Below are 21,172 nucleotides of genomic sequence, written 5' to 3'. Positions count from 1 at the left end.
AACATTAACTAACATAGAATAAGAGTAAGGTCCGATGGCCAGGGTGGACAGAAAAAACAAAAAAAACTCCAGACGGCTGGAGAAAAAAAATAAAATCTGCAGGGGTTCCAGGCCAGGAGACCGCCCTGTCCCCTCTGGGCATTCTACCTAACATAAATGAAAGAGTCATCTTTGTATTTAGGGTTCTCACGGACGGACTTGATGATGATGGTCATGCAGACTTCTGGCTTTTAATCCATCACTGTTGGAACATCACGGTGCTTTTGAGTTGCGCCACCACCAAAAGGACACCGGAAAAAGAAACAGAAAAGAGAGTAGGGGTTAGTACAGATTTTAGAGCCACCATGAAGCGTATCAGGATTAAATTACAGTGAAGTTATTAGAAGGTCATGTTAAAATAATGTGTTTTCAGCAGTTTTTTTAAGTGATCCACCGTATTAGCCTGGTGAATTCCTATTGGCAGGCTATTCCAGATTTTAGGTGCATAACAGCAGAAGGCCTCCTCACCACTTTTTTAAAGTTTTGCTTCTTTTAACTTTTAAGTAGATTTAAGAAAACAGTGCTACAGTATAAGCTGCTTCATATGGATTTCAGAACTGTACATCTTTACATTTTGCTGTTCCATTGTACACTGGCATCATGAAGTGGATTGGAGAACAACAATTCATTCCACTTTCTATGAGGGAAAGTTTCTTCTTTGGCAGGCAGTTGGGGTAGGGAGTCAATGGACGCTGTGGTCTAGCTGCCTGCCCACCAACTTGTTGGCCGCTCCCCAACCCATCGGTCTCTGCTGCTGGCACACACACCACAAGAATTAAAAATTAAAGGCTGTGGTCTTTTGAAATACTTATTTTAGTCACTATTTATTATTTGTCTATATTAAATGTTTTATTTTCGAATGAGAAACCATAAATGTAATACAAATTCTGATCTGTATAGTGTTTTGACATAAAAAGTGCCATGTGAAACAATGATTTAAGTGTTTTCTTAAAGCTCTGCATATTACTTCTTATTAAAAGTACTATGCAATGATTAATTAATATTTTCTCTCATCACATTTGCTGAATTTTCTGATGAGTACCATGAAAAGCACTCCATCATAGATTCAGTATTATTCATTTTTGTCACAGTACTTACTATGAATTTTGCCATATAAAACAATTCTTTTCTTAGCAACTTTTTCATCACAAGGCTAAAAAATTACTATTTCAGATAGTTTATTTTGTCAAATGTTTTTGCTTAATGCAGCTGTGGCTTATGTGTGCCAAAGGCTATCTAATATATCTAGATAGGATGCCAGGCCTTTGCAGGGTGACAGACTGATGTTGATCAATCAGTTATGTGTCCTTTCCTGTCCGCTTACTGCTTTATTTCTAAAAAGAACACGTTACTGTTACAGTTAAATGGAACTTGAGAATAACTAATGTGCAACACTTTATAAGTTACTATTAGGGAGCTCAGTTTGTGTTAATAATAAGTGAAAATGAGATATTAAAATAAGGCTTTGTCCACTGGCACATGAAGTAACAGTATGGCAGGTCATGTGCTGGCACAGATATTTTTCAATATCTGACTTCTGATATGCATGGAAGAAAAGCCACATATCTATACTGACCTTTTATTATTATTATTATTATTATTATTATTATTTTCTACAACATCTTAATGAATGGCTTTTTTAAAAAGCACACATTTTTTTGTCTTTTTTTTGAAAGGAAGGTATGATTATTATCTGTTTCATTGTTGTCACAGATTTCTTGGGTCGTACTGAAGTACCTGTAGCAAAAATCAAAAAAGAACAGGAGACAAAGGGCCCCTCCACAAAACACCTGCTGTTACATGAAGTGCCAACAGGAGAAGTCTGGGTACGCTTTGATCTGCAGCTCTATGAACAGAAGACTCTGCTGTAAGATGTCGCCTACTACTGGTTTATTACTTTTTTGTTGATGGATACTGTATATTGATAAATGTCCAGCAAGTTAAAATTGCACATGGTGTCTTTCAAACTATTTTGTCCTTTTCACTGTTTTTGGCTAAAGTGCTGGCTAACTATGCAACTTCAGCAGTGCTACTAAAACTGTGTGGACCAGGAGGGCTCTACTTGTGACCCCAGATGTATTTGTGAAAGGGCCAGTGGGAAAAATGTGCCCCCCTTAAATGAACGGCTAGGAAATTGGCACTAGTGTTGGGTGTCACTAGCCTGCTCTGATCTCAGGATTCTTGTCAAGTCTTGGCACATTCAAAAAGGCCTCGTTTACCACTTTGGAGGGCGAGCGCCAAAGCCATCCTGGGTTTGCACTGTTCTGTATAGTCCGTCAGACATTTTTTTATTGCCAATGATTGAATTGTTTTAATTAAATATTGAGGAATACAGCAAAATTAAGAGGAATATTTTTCTCATTTTGGAATATTTTGATCTATATTTCTTAGGGAGAAAAAGAAGTATTTTTGAGAAGTATATTTTTTTTCTTCACTACAAAACAGTTAAGTGTACATAGAAGTCTTCCTGTAGTCTTGCCAATGTGTTTATTAATGTATATAAATAATATGGACTGGCACGGGCGGTTTATTAGAGATGTCCATTTGGAGTAACTTTAGATTTTTTTTGTTCCCTTTATCAGTAATTTGAGGCAGAATGAAAGATTATTTGAATCATACCCCAATAAATGGAAAACATGTTTAAGTTTTATTTATGTTTTAATTTATAAATGAATATTGTTTCATTGGTGTCATGTGCCTAGCTTTTCCTTTTTTTCTATTTTACAAAGTTTTCAAATTTAAGGCATATTATTTAATTTATGTTTAAAAAGCTATAATGGAAAAAGCAGATATATATGGAGTCTTGATCCAAAAAATCACAGAATGGTTTATGGTTGTTGCTTGGTATTGTTTAATGTTAATTCTGAAATTCTGTAGAGCTGAATTATCTGCATGATCACTTGAGAGTGGCATAAAAATGTGAATTTCAGGAAGTCTTTAAGAGAATAAATCTATGAAAGAATGCGAAAAGCTACTGAAACAGATCAGGTTAAAAGTTAATGCAAATCCAGACATTTACTTCATAGACATTTTGATGTTTTACATATTTTAAACTGAATTTTATCACTTGAGTTATTTTAAATTTTTTTTTGGTAAGAAATGCATCTGAAAAATAAAACTTAACTTTACAAATGTTTCTGCGTCAGTACATTAATTATTTGTTTATTCTTTTTCTGTGTGAAAAAGTGGCAAGTGATCCTGCACATCAGCCGACTGCCCACCCAGTCATAGGGCTCTGTATTTTGTGTCATCAGTAGTGGGTGCAAGGCAGGAAGCACACCTGGGTGGGATTTTGTTTTTAAGTAAGTAAGTAAGTAAATAAATAAATAAATATTTATAGTCCAGGGATATCTGGTCTTAACCAAAACACAGTTTGCACAATTTAAAGGTATAGTGCTCCACTGTAAGGGCTCTTTACTTTTAGTCTGTAAGGACAATCTCCAGTTTCCACTATTACAACTTGTTCCCTTCATATGGTGATGGAAACTAACCATGCTGAAGATTGCTTTAAAAACCATTCAAACTCACTAAAGTGTAAGTTTGAAAAAAATATGAAACAAAAACGTTAACAATGTTAAGACAATAATGCAGTCCTCTTCAGTGAATTCAGTGATTGTGCACACCAGGGAGATGAAACTGAGTCGTGAGGCTGAGAGGTTAGCCTCTTGTATTTCATGATTTTAGGGTTTTAAATTTGCTTTTTCAAGAGCACTTGTCCTGTAACAACACCAGGGTAATGGGATCGAAGCTGTCCAAGTCCATTTACAGTCACAGTCATTGGTGACCTCCTGAGTGTGAATGAGATGTGGCTCATCCTCTGAGACCTGTCTGGTGAAAATCTAACCAAGCTTCACATCAAAAATGACCTTTTATCTTCCAGTGTTATAACTGACAGTGTGATTAAACATTAAAGACAAACGTGGAATCTGTTGATTTTAAATTTGCCAGTTACTTTGAAAAGTGTATTTGATCCCCTGTTGTCATCAGTGGAGTTAAGGGGACACTTGGTCAGATGACTCAATGAATGAATAATAAAGATAGACATTCATGTTGATGAACAACTTCTTCAACAGGTTTGACCACCCTAGCCCACTCTCACCTCGGAGTACTGCATCCTCCACCCATGTCCTCTACAGCACATCTTCAACCTGAGCCTGGTCCCGAGGGTTTGGAAAACATCTTGTATCACCCCAGTCCCAAAGGTATCACGTCCTAGTGAGCTGAATGACTTCCGGCCTGTCGCTCTGACGTCACATTAGATAAAGACCATGGAGCGGCTGCTGCTTCACCACCTGAGGCCACAGGTCTGCCACGCCCTCGATCCTCTGCAGTTCGCATACCAGGAGAAGGTGGGAGCAGAGGATGCCATCATCTATATGCTACACCGATCCCTCTCCCACTTGGACAGAGGCAGTGGTGCTGTAAGAATTATGTTTCTGGACTTCTCTAGCACCTTCAACACCATCCAACCTCTGCTCCTTAGGGACAAGCTGACAGAGATGCGAGTAGATTCACACCTGGTGGCATGGATCGTGGACTATCTTACAGACAGACCTCAGTATGTGCGTCTCGGGAACTGCAGGTCAGCAACACATGAGCGCTGCAGGGGACTGTACTTTCTCTGCTCCTGTTCAGCCTATATACATCGGACTTCCAATACACCTCGGAGTCCTGCCACATGCAAAAGTTCGCTGACGACACTGCTATCGTGGGCTGCATCACGAGTGGGCAGGAGGAGGAGTATAGGACCCTAATCAAGGACTTTGTGAAATGGTGCGACTCTAACCACCTACAACTGAAAACCAGCAAAACGAAGGAACTGGTGGTGGATTTTAGGAGGCTCAGGCCCCTCATGGACCCCATGATTATCAGAGGTGACTGTGTGCAGAGGGTGCAGACCTATAAATATCTGGGAGTGCAGCTGGATGAACAATTGGACTGGACTGCCAATACTGATGCTCTGTGCAAGGGAGGACAGAGCCAACTATACTTCCTTAGAAGACTGGCGTCCTTCAACATCTGCAGTAAGATGCTGCAGATTTTCTATCAGATGGTTGTGGCGAGTGCCCTCTTCTAAGCGGTGGTGTGCTGGTGAGGCAGCATAAAGATGGAAGGACGCCTCACGTCTGGACAAACTGGAGAGGAAGGCAGGCTCTATTGTAGGCATGGAGCTGGACAGGTTGACATCCATGGCGGAGCGACGGGTGCTGAGCAGGCTCCTGTCAATCATGGAAAATCCACTGCATTCACTGAACAATATCATCTCCAGGCAGAGGAGCAGCTTCAGCGACAGACTGCTGTCACCGTCCTGCTCCACTGACAGACTGAGGAGATCGTCCTCCCCCACACTATGCGACTCTTCAGTTCCACCCGGGGGGTAAACGTTAACATTATACAAAGTTATTATCTGTCTGTTATACCTGCCTCGCACTCTCCACCTTGCATTTTTTAACTTGCACTGCATTTTTATCACTTTTTAGTTTAATATTGTTTTTATCAGTATACAGCTGAAGTATGTGAATTTCCCCTTGGGATTAATAAAGTGTGCGTCTGTCTGTCTGTCTGTGTCTTCTCTTCACAGCACAGGACTAGGTCTACCAAATGGCAAACTTCTGCAGGCATCAGAAAAAGATGAAAACAATGCAAAGGTTATAAGACACCTCGCTTTTAAAGACTTTGAGCCCCCTGTGAATGTTATTTATATTAAAGTAAGTCCGCAAAGTCCTGGGTTGGCCAGCAAAACTTGTTTAAAGATAACACGTACTGTCTTGCAGGGTGAGCAGCCAGGTGGTCTACTGGCCAAACATGTCTGTGTTCATCAGTTCAACATGGGGGATCAGAAAGAACTTGAGCTCACTACTAAACACCCAAAGGCTGCTGGGAGGGAGAAACACATTTGGACTTCAGTAGAAATAAAAAATTAGAAAATTAAAACACTGCAATACAAGAACATCATCTCAATCTTATAGCCTGCCAATGAGTGTCTTGAGCTGAAGGGTGGGTTTCAGTAGCCTCAGGTGCCTACTGGCTTCCAGTCAAGAAAAGAACGATTAAATCATAAATGCCAAAATGTCCAACCACCTGCTGAAGCTTAACACCGTTCAGCACAACGTACTCCAAAACACAAGTCTGTCTGACCTTAACCAAAAAAATATTTGTGACTGGACTTGACTGAGTACTTCATGTAAGTCGGCCTAAAAAGATCTTCCTGTGAGGAGATGCAAACAAAGATTCCTCCAAGGCCAAACATGGCAGACTGATCAACATAAGCAGGTAGACGCTGTTGCTGGATGAGGTACCTGCAGCCCACACTGAATTGTTCATGTGATCGTTACACTAAAGATGATGGACAATAATGATGACAACAAAAAGTGCAATTGTGTCTTTAATCAGATTACTTTTATCATCCATGTCTTAGACAAACATCAACGTACAGCTTGGTTTAAATTAATACAAGAAACAAAAAATATACAAAGCGATACAAATGCTGGTATAGCGGCTTGGTGTGCCTGTTAATGCTTTTGGCAAATTGTCTTAAATACAAATGTCATTTTTACAATAAATACAGTTCAACATTTTAAAGTAGACCTATAGTAGATGGTGGGTTTCTTGATTTAACTATTTACTGAGAAATAAAAAGTGGATTGAAGTCCTGTTTGTTCATTAAGCTCTTGTGGTCAGAGTTGTGATTTTTCCCTCTGAACTGCAGTATTTAACTTTGTGTTTTGCTCTTTAATACTTTTTAGTAGTCACTGGATGCATAAATAAAAGTCCAGAATGACGGTGACACAGAGGAGTATGTGTAACAAATACGCCTCAGTTAAGGTAGGTCCTCACTCTTCAACGTGTTAACTTGCTGAGTTCACAGTCCTAGTTGTGCCTTTACACTGAATATCTTCAACAGTTGCCTCTTTGTTTGGACATTTCCTTTTTTTGCAGACCTGCATTTCTTCTTCAAACAGCGATGCTGGATGAACTGTCGTTTCCCACACGTTCAGTAAACCACTCTTGGTTATTCCTTTCATTCTTTGACTAAATGAGAAAAGAGAAAGATTACCATACAAGCACCTGCAGCAAGAAACATTGCAGCACTGCATCTACCAGCAGATGGTGCTGTTGTGCAAAAAATAAATAGGCAGTAAGTTCACCTCAGTAATTTAATTTATTGATGATGATTATGATATGATTTATTAACTATTGTTAAAATGTTTACAGCAAACACCACTTAGCTGTCATAATCCAGCTGTTCTTGATTTCCAAGATATTCTAGAAAATATTTTTTTGGTGTATTTGACCTTGTCTTTGTGCCTGACACTGCTAGCCTGTTTTTGGGGTGCTAGTCAGGCCCTTGGACCCCTGCACTGTTCTCAGCATACCTTCGTCTGTGCAGTATGAACTTAACAGTTCTGCCTTGGGGCTTGAAAGATAGAAGTCCTTAAAAATGAGCCGTGGATTGATTATTTGTGATGCAGTTTAAAGGGTTCTTGAACTTGGAGAACTCGTTTTCATCATCAACAACGTTGATTACTTACTGCCTCTACAGTGCAATTTAGCAACTGTCTACTGAACAAGACATGTCTGTATATGATGTTCAGATCTCGTTTAATCTCCTTAGTGTTATATTTTATCTCAAAAAAACATATAAAAAGCGTTCCATTGTTCAATTTGAAAAATTACATTTTTATTAAATCTCATCCTTCTACTGTAAATCACGCAAACTACTAAAAGAACAAAGTCAATAGTATTAAGAATTCAATAATACAAAAAATAATAATAATGATACTAATACCGTATATACTGCCAAAAACGTGCAAAACACTAAGAGTACAAACTCAAAAGTGTAAAAGTATTCTAATGATACAAAATTAATAATGATGATGTTTGAACAGGAAAATGGCTTAAGTGTACGGTCATTTACCGAACGTTGTTCAGCATAACCGTTCGATCACATCATCAGTAAGAAATAACTTCAAGTGAGTAAGTGGACCTCGGCTCTCAATGTTCACTTTTATTCCTGGCTGCTGGTTTATCTGAAGCTGGGTCAGCAGAAACCCAAACGCGAGTGGCCCTTTCTGTTTCCTTTTCAGTTTTAATTTCACCGCGTGCAGCACTTGGGCTACTGAAAAACATTTCTTACCAGGCGCCATTATGTTATCACAAAGATGAACCTAGAGCATTGTGACTGTCCAAGTAACGTTTAAGACTAACACCGTTAGGACTTGTACAGCCTGAGTGATCCTCGGGTCTTGTGCTTACGCGAGACGCTCACGACTAACACATCTAACACTGTTTTCACAGACTAAGGGACACTCGGGTCTAATGCTACGCACGTTAATGATGTCCATTGGTAGTCCTGCTGTATGACAAAATATACTTCATTTTGCAGGATTTTTCTGCCATTACTCAGCTTATGTTTTTATCCTGTCTGGTGCTAGTAGTCTAATACATTGTGCCTCACTGTCTCTTGCTGGAGAACATCTCCTTCCTTATTACTTGGCTCCTTCCATGAAGCTCCGGTGATCATTTTTTTCTGCAATGTCCCTCTGGCTTTGCAGTTACTCTGCCAGATCTGCCTCATATCATTCGTCTGGGGGAAGAGGCAACAACGTTTTTATTCACTTTTCCCAACTCCTTGAGCAAATCCAGGCCAGGGCCCTTCCTGAGACCAGGCCAATGGATTTAAACAGAAGTGCGGGTCAGTTAAGCGTCGCTTTTTAATTCCTTAATCACACTCTCTCATGTCAAATGCATTCAATTCTTACTTGCATGTTTCCTAAGAACATTTTATAAATAAATAGTATACAGGGGTTTGTTTGCAAAATATATACAATTATAGTGAGTCAGGCCACCAAGGCACCTATGAGAAGTCTCAGGACGTTACAAGCTACAGTGGAGGAGATTGGACAGACGGTACATAAAGCTTTAAGGGAGAGTGGCAGAGAAACAATGCACATGGCATCTCGGCTGGAGTTTGACAGAAGGTGTATGGCAGACTCTGAAGTCGCTTTGAAGAAGGTTTTATAGTCTGATGAGACCAAAACTAAGCAAAAAAAGCATCAGACTAGATGTCATATTTGAACACTGCGTACAATCAAAAACACGCCATCCCCATCATGAAGCGTGGTGCTGGCAGCATCATGCGCTGGGAATGCTGCTCTGCAGAAGCTGTGAGGGCAAAATGAGTGCAGCAAAATCCAGAGAAATCCAGGAGGAAAACCTAATGCAGTGTGCCAGGAGAGAAGCAACAAACCCTGGCCAAAGCTACAGAGCAATGGCTTCAAAACAACAACACTGATGTCCTACAGTGACTGAGTCTGAGCGCAGATCTCAATCCAAGTGAGAATTTGTGGCAGCTGTTCACTCACAGTCGCAAGGCAGCCTGACGACACTTCAGCAGCTTTGGAAATGGCAGCGTCCAGATGTGCTGATGCAGATGGAGAGAGACCTGAGCACACAGGCTCAAAGCTGTAATTGCCGCTCACTGTGAAATGTCTCGATACTGACTTTTCACTTTGATATTTCTGTTGATCAGCATCAGAGCGGCCACTGTGATTCAATGTCATCAAATTAAAATGTGAAAACTTCCAAAGGGGTGAATACTTTTTCTAGACACTGTATCCCAGGAGACTAGTCCCTGTTTGAAAGACTACAAGGAAGGAGGAGTACTCCCAAAACTGCAGTTTCATTTTGACGTACCATCGTTCTCATACTTAAACTGCGTAATGGCTGCACTGGACATTCACATTCACAAGGTGCTACTTATTCAGAAAGTTTAACCTTCCTCTGTGCAGTTTTACAGTTCACTGTGCTAAGATGTGTACTCCCAACAATGGACAGTATGTTAGAACCTTTATCTATTCATTAATTTATTTATTCTGCTTATTCAATTCAGCATCACAGTGAGATGAAGCTGCTTACAGGTCTAGGTAGGTTCCCACCATTGCAGGGGTGCCAGTCTTGTGCAAGCCAAACAAGGTTAGCAGAAAATAAATTTCCTGCATTATGCTTATTAATTTGTCACTCATTTGTCAACAAAATAAGAAACTCCAGATTTAACAAATAAAGAAATGACATCTGCACACTGACTTGTGACTATTCATGGCGGGTTTGCTTAAACAAGTCAAAATGATCATCTACAGTACCTGCTTTTGCTCCTAAAGTCACTATCAGTGTCCCCCTGTGGCATCTGAATCCACTTTGTCCTGTTTACACAATGGCGGCCTTGGGATACAAATGGCAGATTTGGTCTCTGGAGTTCTTCAGGTTTTATGTGGGTGTAAGTTTCACCTGTAAAATACAAATGCAACAATATTCACAATCACAAAAGAGGTGCATCTGGAAGAGCCCAAGTTAAGGGGCACAATGAGCAGGAGCCTGTGTCATGGGCATAAGAGATATCGGTTATTTCAGGGTGTACTTGCATTGCCACCTGATACTGTGTGCATGTGCTGAAGAATAATCCTAGCCCAAAGACTTTGGGGCAATGGAGCTACCTGCCGAGCCACCCTACAGTTCCACTTTTTATTTTAATAAATTTTAATATAAAAACTGTGCTGGCAGGCCAAACAGTTAAATGGTCTTAATTTGACAACCAAAGTTCAGGGTTTTATGTATAGTGGTTAAAAATAATGTTTTTACATACATTATGCAGTAATAAGACTCTTTATTTAATCTTGTGTGGTATGTTAATATACTGTAAGAATATATAATAATTTGTAAAAGAGGTAGCTTTTAAGTGAATAAACTGTAAACCAGGGTTTTCAATCTTGATCCTGGGGACACACTGTGGCTGCAGGTTTTTGTTCCAACTCGACTCCTGGGCTAATTAAGTGAACTGTTATTTCTTAGATTGTATGTTTTGGGAACAATATAGAAATTAGAAAACCAAGTTTGTTAAAAAAAATATATATATATTAAAAAAGTACTAAGCAATTATATGAGAATAATGTATTTTATATATATTTTGTATGCTCTACTGAAACATTTTACAAATGGGTGTATTAATCCTGAAATCATGTAAATCACTGTGACTGAACACCAACAAAGGCAATTAAAATAGAGCAGCAAGTTGCTTTTGTTAGGCTTACTTTGAGCTTTAAAATGACCAACAACGGCAAACATATCGGCAGGGAAAGCCAGTGATTTCAGCCATTAAGTTGAAAGTGTCTGTTTAGGAAGGAACAGTCCATCTGGCCCACACACCGTATTTCATCAATCCCTATTCACCTTTTCCAAATATAGGCTCCCAATTTGCTAATGTCTCATATACTGTTTGATGGCCTGCACAATGCATATCTATGGTTTTGTATGTGTAGACAAAGTTTGTAAAGTTGTAAGCATGATAATTTACCCATAACCATCTTCCCAAACCTTTTACAGAATGGTGAGGCTATGTAGACATTTTTCTGATCTTTGTCTCTGTAAATACATGAGAAATTGGTTGTGTGTGTGTGTGAGGCGCACAGTTCTGTAATATAGATAACTAGCCAACCCGCGGTGTAGCATACGCCGCATATAATTATTTATTGATGTGTGAACACTTCCTGAAAGACACAGTTGTCCAAATGGGGAGGGTTTGAGGATACAACTGTCAGTGAATGAAAAGATGGAACTCTAGAGAGAGCAACATACAATTGTCCGTGAGTGAAAACAGGTTTTGGCAGATACAGGCATATCTGTTTGAACGTTTGGCCCTGTGCCTTATTAATAGTCATTGTAAACGCCAATCTAACAGGAAATTGTCTGCGTGTAAAAGTAAAAGGTAAATTTGAATCTGATGGGGTCAGGGAAATCCGGGGAATAAGGACAGTTTGTGAGGTAGCAGCTGTGATAGTCTTACACCCCAGAACATTGCGGTGAATGTTATATAGCGAAGTTCGAGAGCAACAGTTTTGTCGATGACATTTTTCCAGAAATATCCGACTGATAGAAACAAACAGTTACCTGATGCAGGAATTTGTATAACTTTGAAAGAAGTGTTGTTTTCATGAAATACATTTGAGGCGGTGGCCATGGTAGGCAAATGAACAGTCAACGTGGCTCACAGCTGCATCTGGACTTTAGCACAGACCAAAGCGAGTGAGGATGTGTTTGGTGATGTGTTGGGGGCGGGCACATGAGCAACCAGCGCGCATGCCTCGAGAGCGAGGGTGAACGCAGGAGGAGGGTGACAGTTGGCGGGCGGGGCTCTGTCATGTGTTCCCCATGACGCGGGAGGAGGGTTAGAGTTGGCGATCGGGGCTCTGTCGTGCGTACCCCATGGTTGGCTGACTTGGTCGATTATATATATAGAAAAGCAGCCGGAACCGAAAAGAACAATGAAAGTCCACGTGGCTCAGAGGTGCATGTGGACTGTAGCACAGACGAAAACGACTGAGGCTGTGTTTGGTGAGTCGCTGCGTGCTGGCACATGAGCAGGCAGTGCACATGCCTTGAGAGCGACGGTGGACGCAGGAGGAGGGTTAGAGTTGGCGGGCGGGGCTCTGTTGTGCATATCCCATGGTCTTACAGTTGGCGGGCGGGGCTCTCTGTCTTGCTTGCGTCTTGCGTGCCCTTAGTGAATTATATATATAGATATTGCCAGGGATAACTAAATGATGACCTTTGATTTTTTTTTTTTTTGCAGCAATCTTCATCTTTAATGTTAGGTATATAATGTAGAGTTCTTTTCAGACTATCATATTTAGCAGCATTGTTGTTTTAATATTTTCTATTTTTTGTTTTAATTTATCTGTCAGAAAAGTCTAGCAGGTCTCTTGTGTTATTACTGGTCGTTAAAGTCCACACAGAGGCAACGTGTAGGATGTTTGTTGTAAAACAGGCAGCAGAGTGTCTCATTTTGAAGGTTTTGGTTTGCAGAAAAAGACATCTCCTGTACTTGAACACATATGCCTTTGAATGGATGGAGTGACCCTAATCCTCACAATTTAGATGCTTCTTAAGAATCTGCAACCTGTATTAGGAGGTCGCGTGATGATTCTTTGGTGGTACAGAAAGACTATGACTAGAAGATGGAGCCTCAGTTTTAAGCAAGACAAATACTACATATTTTTTTGTTATTTGAGAGGTAGATGGTGATGCAGGTAAAAACAAATATAAGTCTTGATAAGAAATTTAATATTAAAGATGGCTCTCAAAGAAACATGATTTAATATTTTTAGTTGATGGTGAATTGCTTTGTTTAATTTATGGTACCAATGGCTTAGTGGTGTAATGTTATTGTACATAAACACACACTATTAAAATAAATTTAGAAGTTAAAATACATAACAAAACATCACAAGGTCTTAATAAAATATACAGTTTCTGAAGAGTAACCTGTTATACAATGCAGAATGGTTGCATCTTCTTCCATCCTTCCATGACTCTGCTTGAACAGCGGATCATTTAATACTGGAATCTGGACCTCAAAAATACAGCAAAACAGTTTTTATTTTAGTCAAGATTCTCTTGCTCCACAGATATTAAGTGTGACCTTGAGTATATTTTTTCCATTAAGTAACATACCTTAAAATATTTTGGGTGTCTCAAATGCAGGAGAAATGGGTTATATTCATATGGATCATAATCTTCCAAAAAGACATGTCCCTTTAACAGAAATATAATATTAATTTCTGTACAAACAGTTGAGTAAACAATAATTTCAATAAATTTTTGTTCATGCAAAAATGATGACTCCAACTAAGGCTCGCTCTTCTTAAATTCTGTTTGTGTTATGGCACAATCCAGTTAGTAATAGCATGACACCAGGATGTTTCTACTATCAGTAATGTGTTCTAAATTTTTATCAATTGCAGCATGATGAGCTTCATTTATAAATAATTCAGATTTGCACTGTTACTGCAGTTTTAACATGGAGCTTTAGACACACAATTAAAGTTGTGTTTTTGTAAATTGGGTCTTCACGTGATTTGTTTGCTAACTTACTCATCACTTGCTCCCTGTCTGCAGTAATGCTTTATGTAGCTCATGTTCTTCTTACTTGAAACAACTTTCCTTTTTGCACTCTGCAGTCTTTGAAGCATTTCGCATTAACATCACCAAACACAAAAAGCTGTCACTTTTGTTCTTCTTTTTCAAATTAGTGCAAGTTATAAAGAAATCTCAGACATCATTAGTCTTTATACTCTGTTACAAATCTGTGATTCCAACATTTTAATATCATGCCTTTTATTATTTCAGCACTCAGGCAGTGTTTACCCTACCACTGAAAGTAGTGGACAGGCTGTCTAATAATTCAATCATCTGCCCAGTAATCCATAGGTGTTGACTCTGAGGCAGGGGTCAAAGGCATGGCGGAATTCAAACTTAACTAAAATCATTTATTAAATTGCTGTGAATTTTCAAAATGGACTCACTGCACCAAGCTGTCTGATGTTTGTTTACTCAGACACAGTGCTCCTGTTCTTTACGTTGATCGGCTGCCAAAAAGTTATTCGTCAGTGTTCGGTACTGATTTCTGATTCCATATCACAGCCACATTCTGTCTTCTTTTTTTTTCAAATAAATAAACCATCTCTTATGTTTTATTTTAAAATAAAATACTGCTCTGCAGTTTTTTTTTAACCCTACTCAACCGACATATGAATCACTTATGAAGTAGATCTTGGTTTGGATATAATTTTGGCAAAAAGCATAGATAAACATATTGAGGCTTTGGCCATTTGACCGGTTAAGGTTTTAGAAAAAACTGACCACATTTTGTTTTCACAAACTCTTTAAGGAACACACATCCAGGAATGCTCCTCGTCAATAAGCAGGGGGGTCCGTGTATTCTGCTTCTGTTCATTCTATGAAGTGCAGGTTATCTTTTGATACAGTCTGACTGCCAATAAGATAACTGCATGTGGTGCACCCCTGGCTAACTGGCAACTTGCAGAATGTGAAATCTAAGTCCAGTTTTCCTCTGCAGTGTAGTGTTCCATGTGTTTCCCTACTAGTTCAGCTATATACCATAAGAGTATTTCCCCCAGCTTTACTAATGTGAGACACACTCATCTTAAGTACACCTACTGGAGACACTTCCTTCTCCTGAGGGACCCCCTGTCTATGTACACTATGGTAATGTTTTGTTTTATTTGTCTCCTGACTAGAAACCCAAGGATTACATTTTAGCCAAGTGTCTTTGGAAAATCACTCAGCCACTAATCATATGTAAACATTTATAAACAGTTTATGTAAACAAACTACAGTGGTGTAAAAAACTATTTGTCCCCTTCCTGATTTCTTATTCTTTTGCATGTTTGCCACACAAAATGTTTCTGTTCATCAAACACATTTAACCATTAGTCAAATATAACACAAGTAAACACAAAATGCAGTTTTTAAATGATGGTTTTTATTATTTAGGGAGAAAAAATCCAAACCTACATGGCCCTGTGTGAAAAAGTAATTGCCCCCTTGTTAAAAATAACCTAACTGTGGTGTATCACACCTGAGTTCAATTTCCGTAGCCACCCCCAGGCCTAATTACTGCCACACCTGTTTCAATCAAGAAATCACTTAAATAGGAGCTGCCTGACACAGAGAAGTAGACCAAAAGCACCTCAAAAGCTAGACATCATGCCAAGATCCAAAGAAATTCAGGAACAAATGAGAACAGATTAATTGAGATCTATCAGTCTGGTAAAGGTTATAAAGCCATTTCTAAAGTTTTGGGACTCCAGTGAGCCACAGTGAGAGCCATTATCTACAAATGGCAAAAACATGGAACAGTCGTGAACCTTCCCAGGAGTAGCTGGACAACCAAAATTACCCCAAGAGTGCAGAGACGACTCATCCGAGAGGTCACAAAAGACCCCAGGACAACGTCTAAAGAACTGCAGGCCTCACTTGCATCAATTAAGGTCAGTGTTCACGACTCCACCATAAGAAAGAGACTGGGCAAAAACGGCCTGCATGGCAGATTTCCAAGATGCAAACCACTGTTAAGCAAAAAGAACATTAGGGCTCGTCTCATTTTTGCTAAGAAACATCTCAATGATTGCCAAGACTTTTGGGAAAATACCTTGTGGACCGATGAGACAAAAGTTGAACTTTTTGGAAGGCAAATGTCCCATTACATCTGGTGTAAAAGGAACACAGCATTTCAGAAAAAGAACATCATACAAACAGTAAAATATGGTGGTGGTAGTGTGATGGTCTGGGGTTGTTTTGCTGCTTCAGGACCTGGAAGGCTTGCTGTGATAGATGGAACCATGAATTCTACTGTCTACCAAAAAATCCTGAAGGAGAATGTCCGGCCATCTGTTCGTCAACTCAAGCTGAAGCAATCGTGGGTGCTGCAACAGGACAATAACCCAAAACACACCAGCAAATCCACCTCTGAATGGCTGAAGAAAAACAAAATGAAGACTTTGGAGTGGCCTAGTCAAAGTCCTGACCTGAATCCAATTGAGATGCTATGGCATGACCTTAAAAAGGCGGTTCATGCTAGAAACCCCTCAAATAAAGCTGAATTACAACAATTCTGCAAAGATGAGTGGGCCAAAATTCCTCGAGAGCGCTGTAAAAGACTCATTGCAAGTTATCGCAAACGCTTGATTGCAGTATATTGCTGCTAAGGGACCATGTAGGTTTGGATTTTTTTTCTCCCTAAATAATAAAAAACATCATTTAAAAACTTCATTTTGGGTTTACTTGTGTTATATTTGACTAATGGTTAAATGTGTTTGATGATCAGAAACATTTTGTGTGACAAACATGCAAAAGAATAAGAAATCAGGAAGGGGGCAAATAGTTTTTCACACCACTGTATAAAGTCAGCGTCGGTATACATAAAGTCAAAACTTTTTTCTGAATATATAAAGTCAGCACTGGAATATATAAAGTCAAAACTTGAATGTATAAAGTCATCGCTGGAATATATAAAGTCAGTGTCAGAATATATTCCAGCGCTGACTTTATATATTCAGAAATATTCCAACGCCGTCTTTATATACTCAGGTTTTGACTTTATATATTCAGAAACAAGTTTTGACTTTATATATACCGACGCTGACTTTATATATTCAAGATTTGACTTTTTATATTCAGGAATGACTTTATATATAAAACTTTTGACTTTATATAGTTAAATTTAGTCATCATTGCATAACTTTTTCTTTACCATAGAAATTTAAAGACTAAATTCAACTTCCATTCCTAACAAAGATATTTCTGGCGACTAAATAGAACCTACTTATATCAAAATTTGAGCTATTGAGCTGTCGCCTGCCTGCCTGAATAAGTCACCCTCTCTTCGCTCTTACTTTTTTACCGTTCATTTAATTGTGGCTAGTGGCAGAAAAATTATAAAATGGAAGGAGGATTACACTGAGTATGGCTTTACCAAAACAATTATTGATGGCGAATCGATTATTCATAAAGCTTCAATTGGTGATCTGTTTTTCTGTGTTAACCTCATATTTTTCATACTTCTTCTCAAACCAAGGGGGTGCGAGGCTAAAATGAATCGGGAAGCGCTGATCAATGTAATCGGTGTACCAGGAAATCATGCATTGACAGATGCTCCGCTTTGCTTGTATTGCAAAGTGTGATTAAATGCGTGATTTTTTAACGCGTTATGGAGTACATGCATCGAAGCTTCTCAGCTGTGCTTGTGCTAAGAAAAGGAAAAATTTTAAAAATAACGTAACACGATTGTCAATGTAACCTTTTGTAAGTAGTGCCTTGAGGATTCAGTGTGGAGAAACTGTAGAGACAGTGTGTGTATTAACTTGTGGATTTTTCTGTGAGTATCTGGTGGCAGCGTCACAAAGTCGCTTCCGTAACACTGCGTGCCTTAGCTGCGGAGCTCAGCTCAGAGCGAAATGAGGTGAATGGGAGGGGAGATGATGACGTGACTCCCCCACCCGCCTTAACTGTCAGTCCCCCACAAACACAGTCTCGGAATTTGCATAAGCACAGCCCTTCACGTACAATTTTAACTTAGTTACAAAGTGATCAAAACTCTCGTTTATATCCTGCGTCCTCTCATTAAACTTGTATCCCGCATTACCCGTGGGCATGACAAACGCCAGCGGCAGCCTGTCTATGAACTTACTTTAAACTTTAGGTTTACACCGTGCTTTGTTTCTGAAGTAGCAGCACTCATGAATATGGTAGTATATGTCACCCGCTCGCTTCTTATTGTTTCGCTGCCTTCTCAATTATATGATGCATGTTTTCTTCAGCGCTTTTTGGAGGTCTTCCTGGTTTTCTATGCACTGCGTTGACAGTCAGTTCACGCGATTACGTGGGAGGCGTGATGATGTCACACGAAACTCCGCTCCCCACGGCTTTCAAGCTCAACTCCATTACAGTAAATGGAGAAAAATACCTTCCAGTTATGACCATTACGCATAGAATTTCTAAATGAAACCTGCCCAACTTTTGTAAGGAAGCTGTAAGGAATGAGCCTGCCAAATTTCAGCCTTCTACCTACACGGGAACTTGGAGAATTAGTGATGAGTCAGTGAGTGAGTGAGTGAGTGAGGGCTTTGCCTTTTATTAGTGTAGATTATGTAAATGGAGTTATGTTCATAGTAACCTACCTTTTTATTACAGTAATCAAGATACTGTAAGAACAGCTTTTTATTTTCCTCAGCTTTACTGGGACAATGAATTTTTACATGTTTTTGTAGTTTATCCTGAACAGGTTCTGAAACTCCCACTGTCCATGCCTTGTGAAGAAGTTCTTTCTTCCTTAATTCACGACCTTCTATATAATTCAGATAGCCATCCAGCTCCTACACAGAATAAATGTGTTTAATATTAAACAATGTTGCATGCAGTAGTACAGGTTTGGTCCACCTTTTTAATCAATTGATTTATTGGGGCATGTTTTAATTTTAAAGTAATCTGTAGCTCTTAACACAGACACTTTATAATAAATATACAGCACTCATTTGTGAGTGGCCTTTACTTGTGTCTCTTAATCACATCTGGGACCCATTCTACAACAGTCAGACAAGCAGGTATTAACAGACACATCAAAAAGACATTATTTATTAGATTAAATTCTTGTGCAACTTGATATTTTACCACAATGCTTCAAAACACATTGTCCAGAGTCATTAATAGCCTTAATCTGCGTGCACAAACATAATGTAGCCTCTAATTAAGAAGTGTGCCCCCTAGAACCAAGCCTGTGACAAACGAACTCAGAAATGTACCAAAACTGGTCATTAATTTATTAATTACACCAGCCAATATAACCATTTTGCTCTGTACTCAGTAAAACACTCTCCTTAATAAAGGAAACTCGAACACTTTGAGCTACTTGTCATTGTCACCATCTTACCTTAATAAAACCCTGCTCAGTGTTCAAAATGGACTGAACAAGCATATTAGCTTCACGAGTTTCATGATCTGCATTTTCCTAAAAGTATACAAAAGTCAAGATGTGGGAAACTGCCAAAGGGCAAATTTTACAAAATGTTTTACCTTCATTATTTATACTCTGTAATTTACCTGGATTTGAGAGAATGAGTTCTGGGAAAGCCTGTATGGAGTATTTTGATTTCTGGCATAATTATGTGATTGGCCATGGTGTCTGCTGCATGCATAAAGAGCTGTTTTGCTGCCTACAGTAACTGCTGATGGGTCCAGGAAGGAAGTCCTCGGTTTGTTTCGCTTTAGAAAATGTAAAAAAAAAAATGTAAATTAAAGCAGTTATTGTCAGCAAATTAAACTCTGAACTATAAGCTACTTTTTTATTTTTTTTTTATTTTTTAGAATTAATGTGTATCATTTTTATTGGGGCAACATGTAAAAAAAATATGTAGCAAAAAAGTACACTTAAGCAAATAAACCAACAGCAATTCAATTTTCAAAATTAAAGCAAAACCCATAAGGAGCAGGGGATTTTTCAATATGTCCAAAATTTGTGACTATCAAAATATATCCTGCATCTAATGTACCTATTAAAATTAGAAATTCTAATCATTTGACATTCCAGTCTCTAATAGTGGAAATACTAGTTGGGAGAATATTATCAGGCTGGGATGTATTTCCTTGTCTCTATCTGGGATTTCTCTAGGTATACTTGATCCTTACCATATATTAATTTGTAATTTGTTAGTGTGAACTAAAGTGCGCTGTGATGGGCTGGCATCCTGTCTAGGACTGATTCCGGCTTTGTAACAAGTGATATGGCCGTGACACTGTAATGGTACAAAAGCAGTGTTAGAATATGGATGGAGGGAGGTAGAATATTGTAGTGGCTGAACATACGGTATATTGTTAAATGTGCAAATGGAATGTTTGAAGATTTCTTAGAGCCTTTTAGCAATATTAAACCTAAATGGTACTATTGACAACAGACGGTCCCAAAAAAGACCAAATGCAATAGTAGACACTCAGTGGAGCAGGACGGTGACAAAAGTCTGTCACTGAAGCTACTCCTCTGCCTGGAGATGACACTGTTCAGTGTAGGAGGGTATTGTACATGTTAAATTAGAAACAATAATCATTCATGGATTCAAATTCGACATTTTAGATTTTAATGTCATATAAATAAGGAATACAAGGATGAAAAATCTGAAGTATGCTCGACAAACAATAATTTTTACTCTTTTCACATCCCAGCTAAGTTACTACTAATTTAACACCAGCATGGGCAGTTGAAAACGTTTACCATTGTGCACCAAATGCTAAATGCTCTGATTTGGCAACGACGTCATTTTAAGTAGTCATTTGAGCTGATTCCATCTTATATTGTACCAGTCTGATATAATAAAGCTCTCAAACCTGCCACTGAAACTTAGTGAAAACACTCATACAGAGTGTTATTTTTACAAATCACGCTACACTAATTTCTTCTTTGACAACATGAAGTGATAAAAGCACATCTTTTAACATACAGGAGTAGCAGCACCATGTTTTACTCCATAGTTGAACCTTTTACTTGAACTTCTGGACTTAGGGTGTCTGTTTCGAAAGCAGTTAAGTGTTTTTCAATTTGGTTCAGTCTGATAATAAACTTGTGTATAGTGAAGTGTTTACTGGTGTGCTAGGTTTTTATTATTTCTAAATTGTCTTCAGTTCATATTTGCGTGCACGCCCTAGTGATTGATCCATGACTTTTGTTTCTCTGCTGATCAGTTTCTACTTTTTCAAGTGCTTTGTCTTCTTAATTGCTTCTATACTTGCA

The 21,172-nt window shown here is 38.8% G+C and overlaps 2 protein-coding genes across 5 annotated transcripts in view; one reads left to right on the top strand and one right to left on the bottom strand.

Moving 5' to 3' along the window:
* Nucleotides 1–2,231, top strand: part of LOC120526080 (intersectin-2-like) — a 299,488-nt gene extending 297,257 nt beyond the window's left edge. For both annotated transcript variants that reach the window (XM_039748966.1, XM_039748968.1), the window contains one exon: nt 1,753–2,231. In XM_039748966.1, coding sequence (XP_039604900.1) covers nt 1,753–1,910 — 158 coding nt within the window. In that variant the 3' untranslated portion in view covers nt 1,911–2,231. The remainder of the gene's footprint in view (nt 1–1,752) is intronic.
* Nucleotides 2,232–6,411: 4,180 nt separating this feature from the next.
* The window catches only part of fam228a (family with sequence similarity 228 member A), a 17,847-nt gene continuing 3,086 nt past the window's right edge, over nt 6,412–21,172 (bottom strand). For 2 of the 3 annotated variants that reach the window (XM_039748960.1, XM_039748959.1), the window contains exons 3-9: nt 19,492–19,653; nt 19,322–19,399; nt 18,573–18,767; nt 13,546–13,626; nt 13,357–13,444; nt 10,182–10,326; nt 6,412–7,071 (exon numbers count right to left, since the gene is read on the bottom strand). In XM_039748960.1, coding sequence (XP_039604894.1) covers nt 6,888–7,071; nt 10,182–10,326; nt 13,357–13,444; nt 13,546–13,626; nt 18,573–18,767; nt 19,322–19,399; nt 19,492–19,653 — 933 coding nt within the window. In that variant the 3' untranslated portion in view covers nt 6,412–6,887. The remainder of the gene's footprint in view (nt 7,072–10,181; nt 10,327–13,356; nt 13,445–13,545; nt 13,627–18,572; nt 18,768–19,321; nt 19,400–19,491; nt 19,654–21,172) is intronic. The other variant, XM_039748961.1, reaches the window with a different exon arrangement.

Source organism: Polypterus senegalus, chromosome 3 (genome assembly GCF_016835505.1).
Source record: "Polypterus senegalus isolate Bchr_013 chromosome 3, ASM1683550v1, whole genome shotgun sequence".
Classification (NCBI taxonomy): Eukaryota; Metazoa; Chordata; class Cladistia; order Polypteriformes; family Polypteridae; genus Polypterus; species Polypterus senegalus.
The sequence above is the reverse complement of the archived record's forward strand: the minus strand, read 5'-3'. Positions and strand labels throughout refer to the sequence as shown.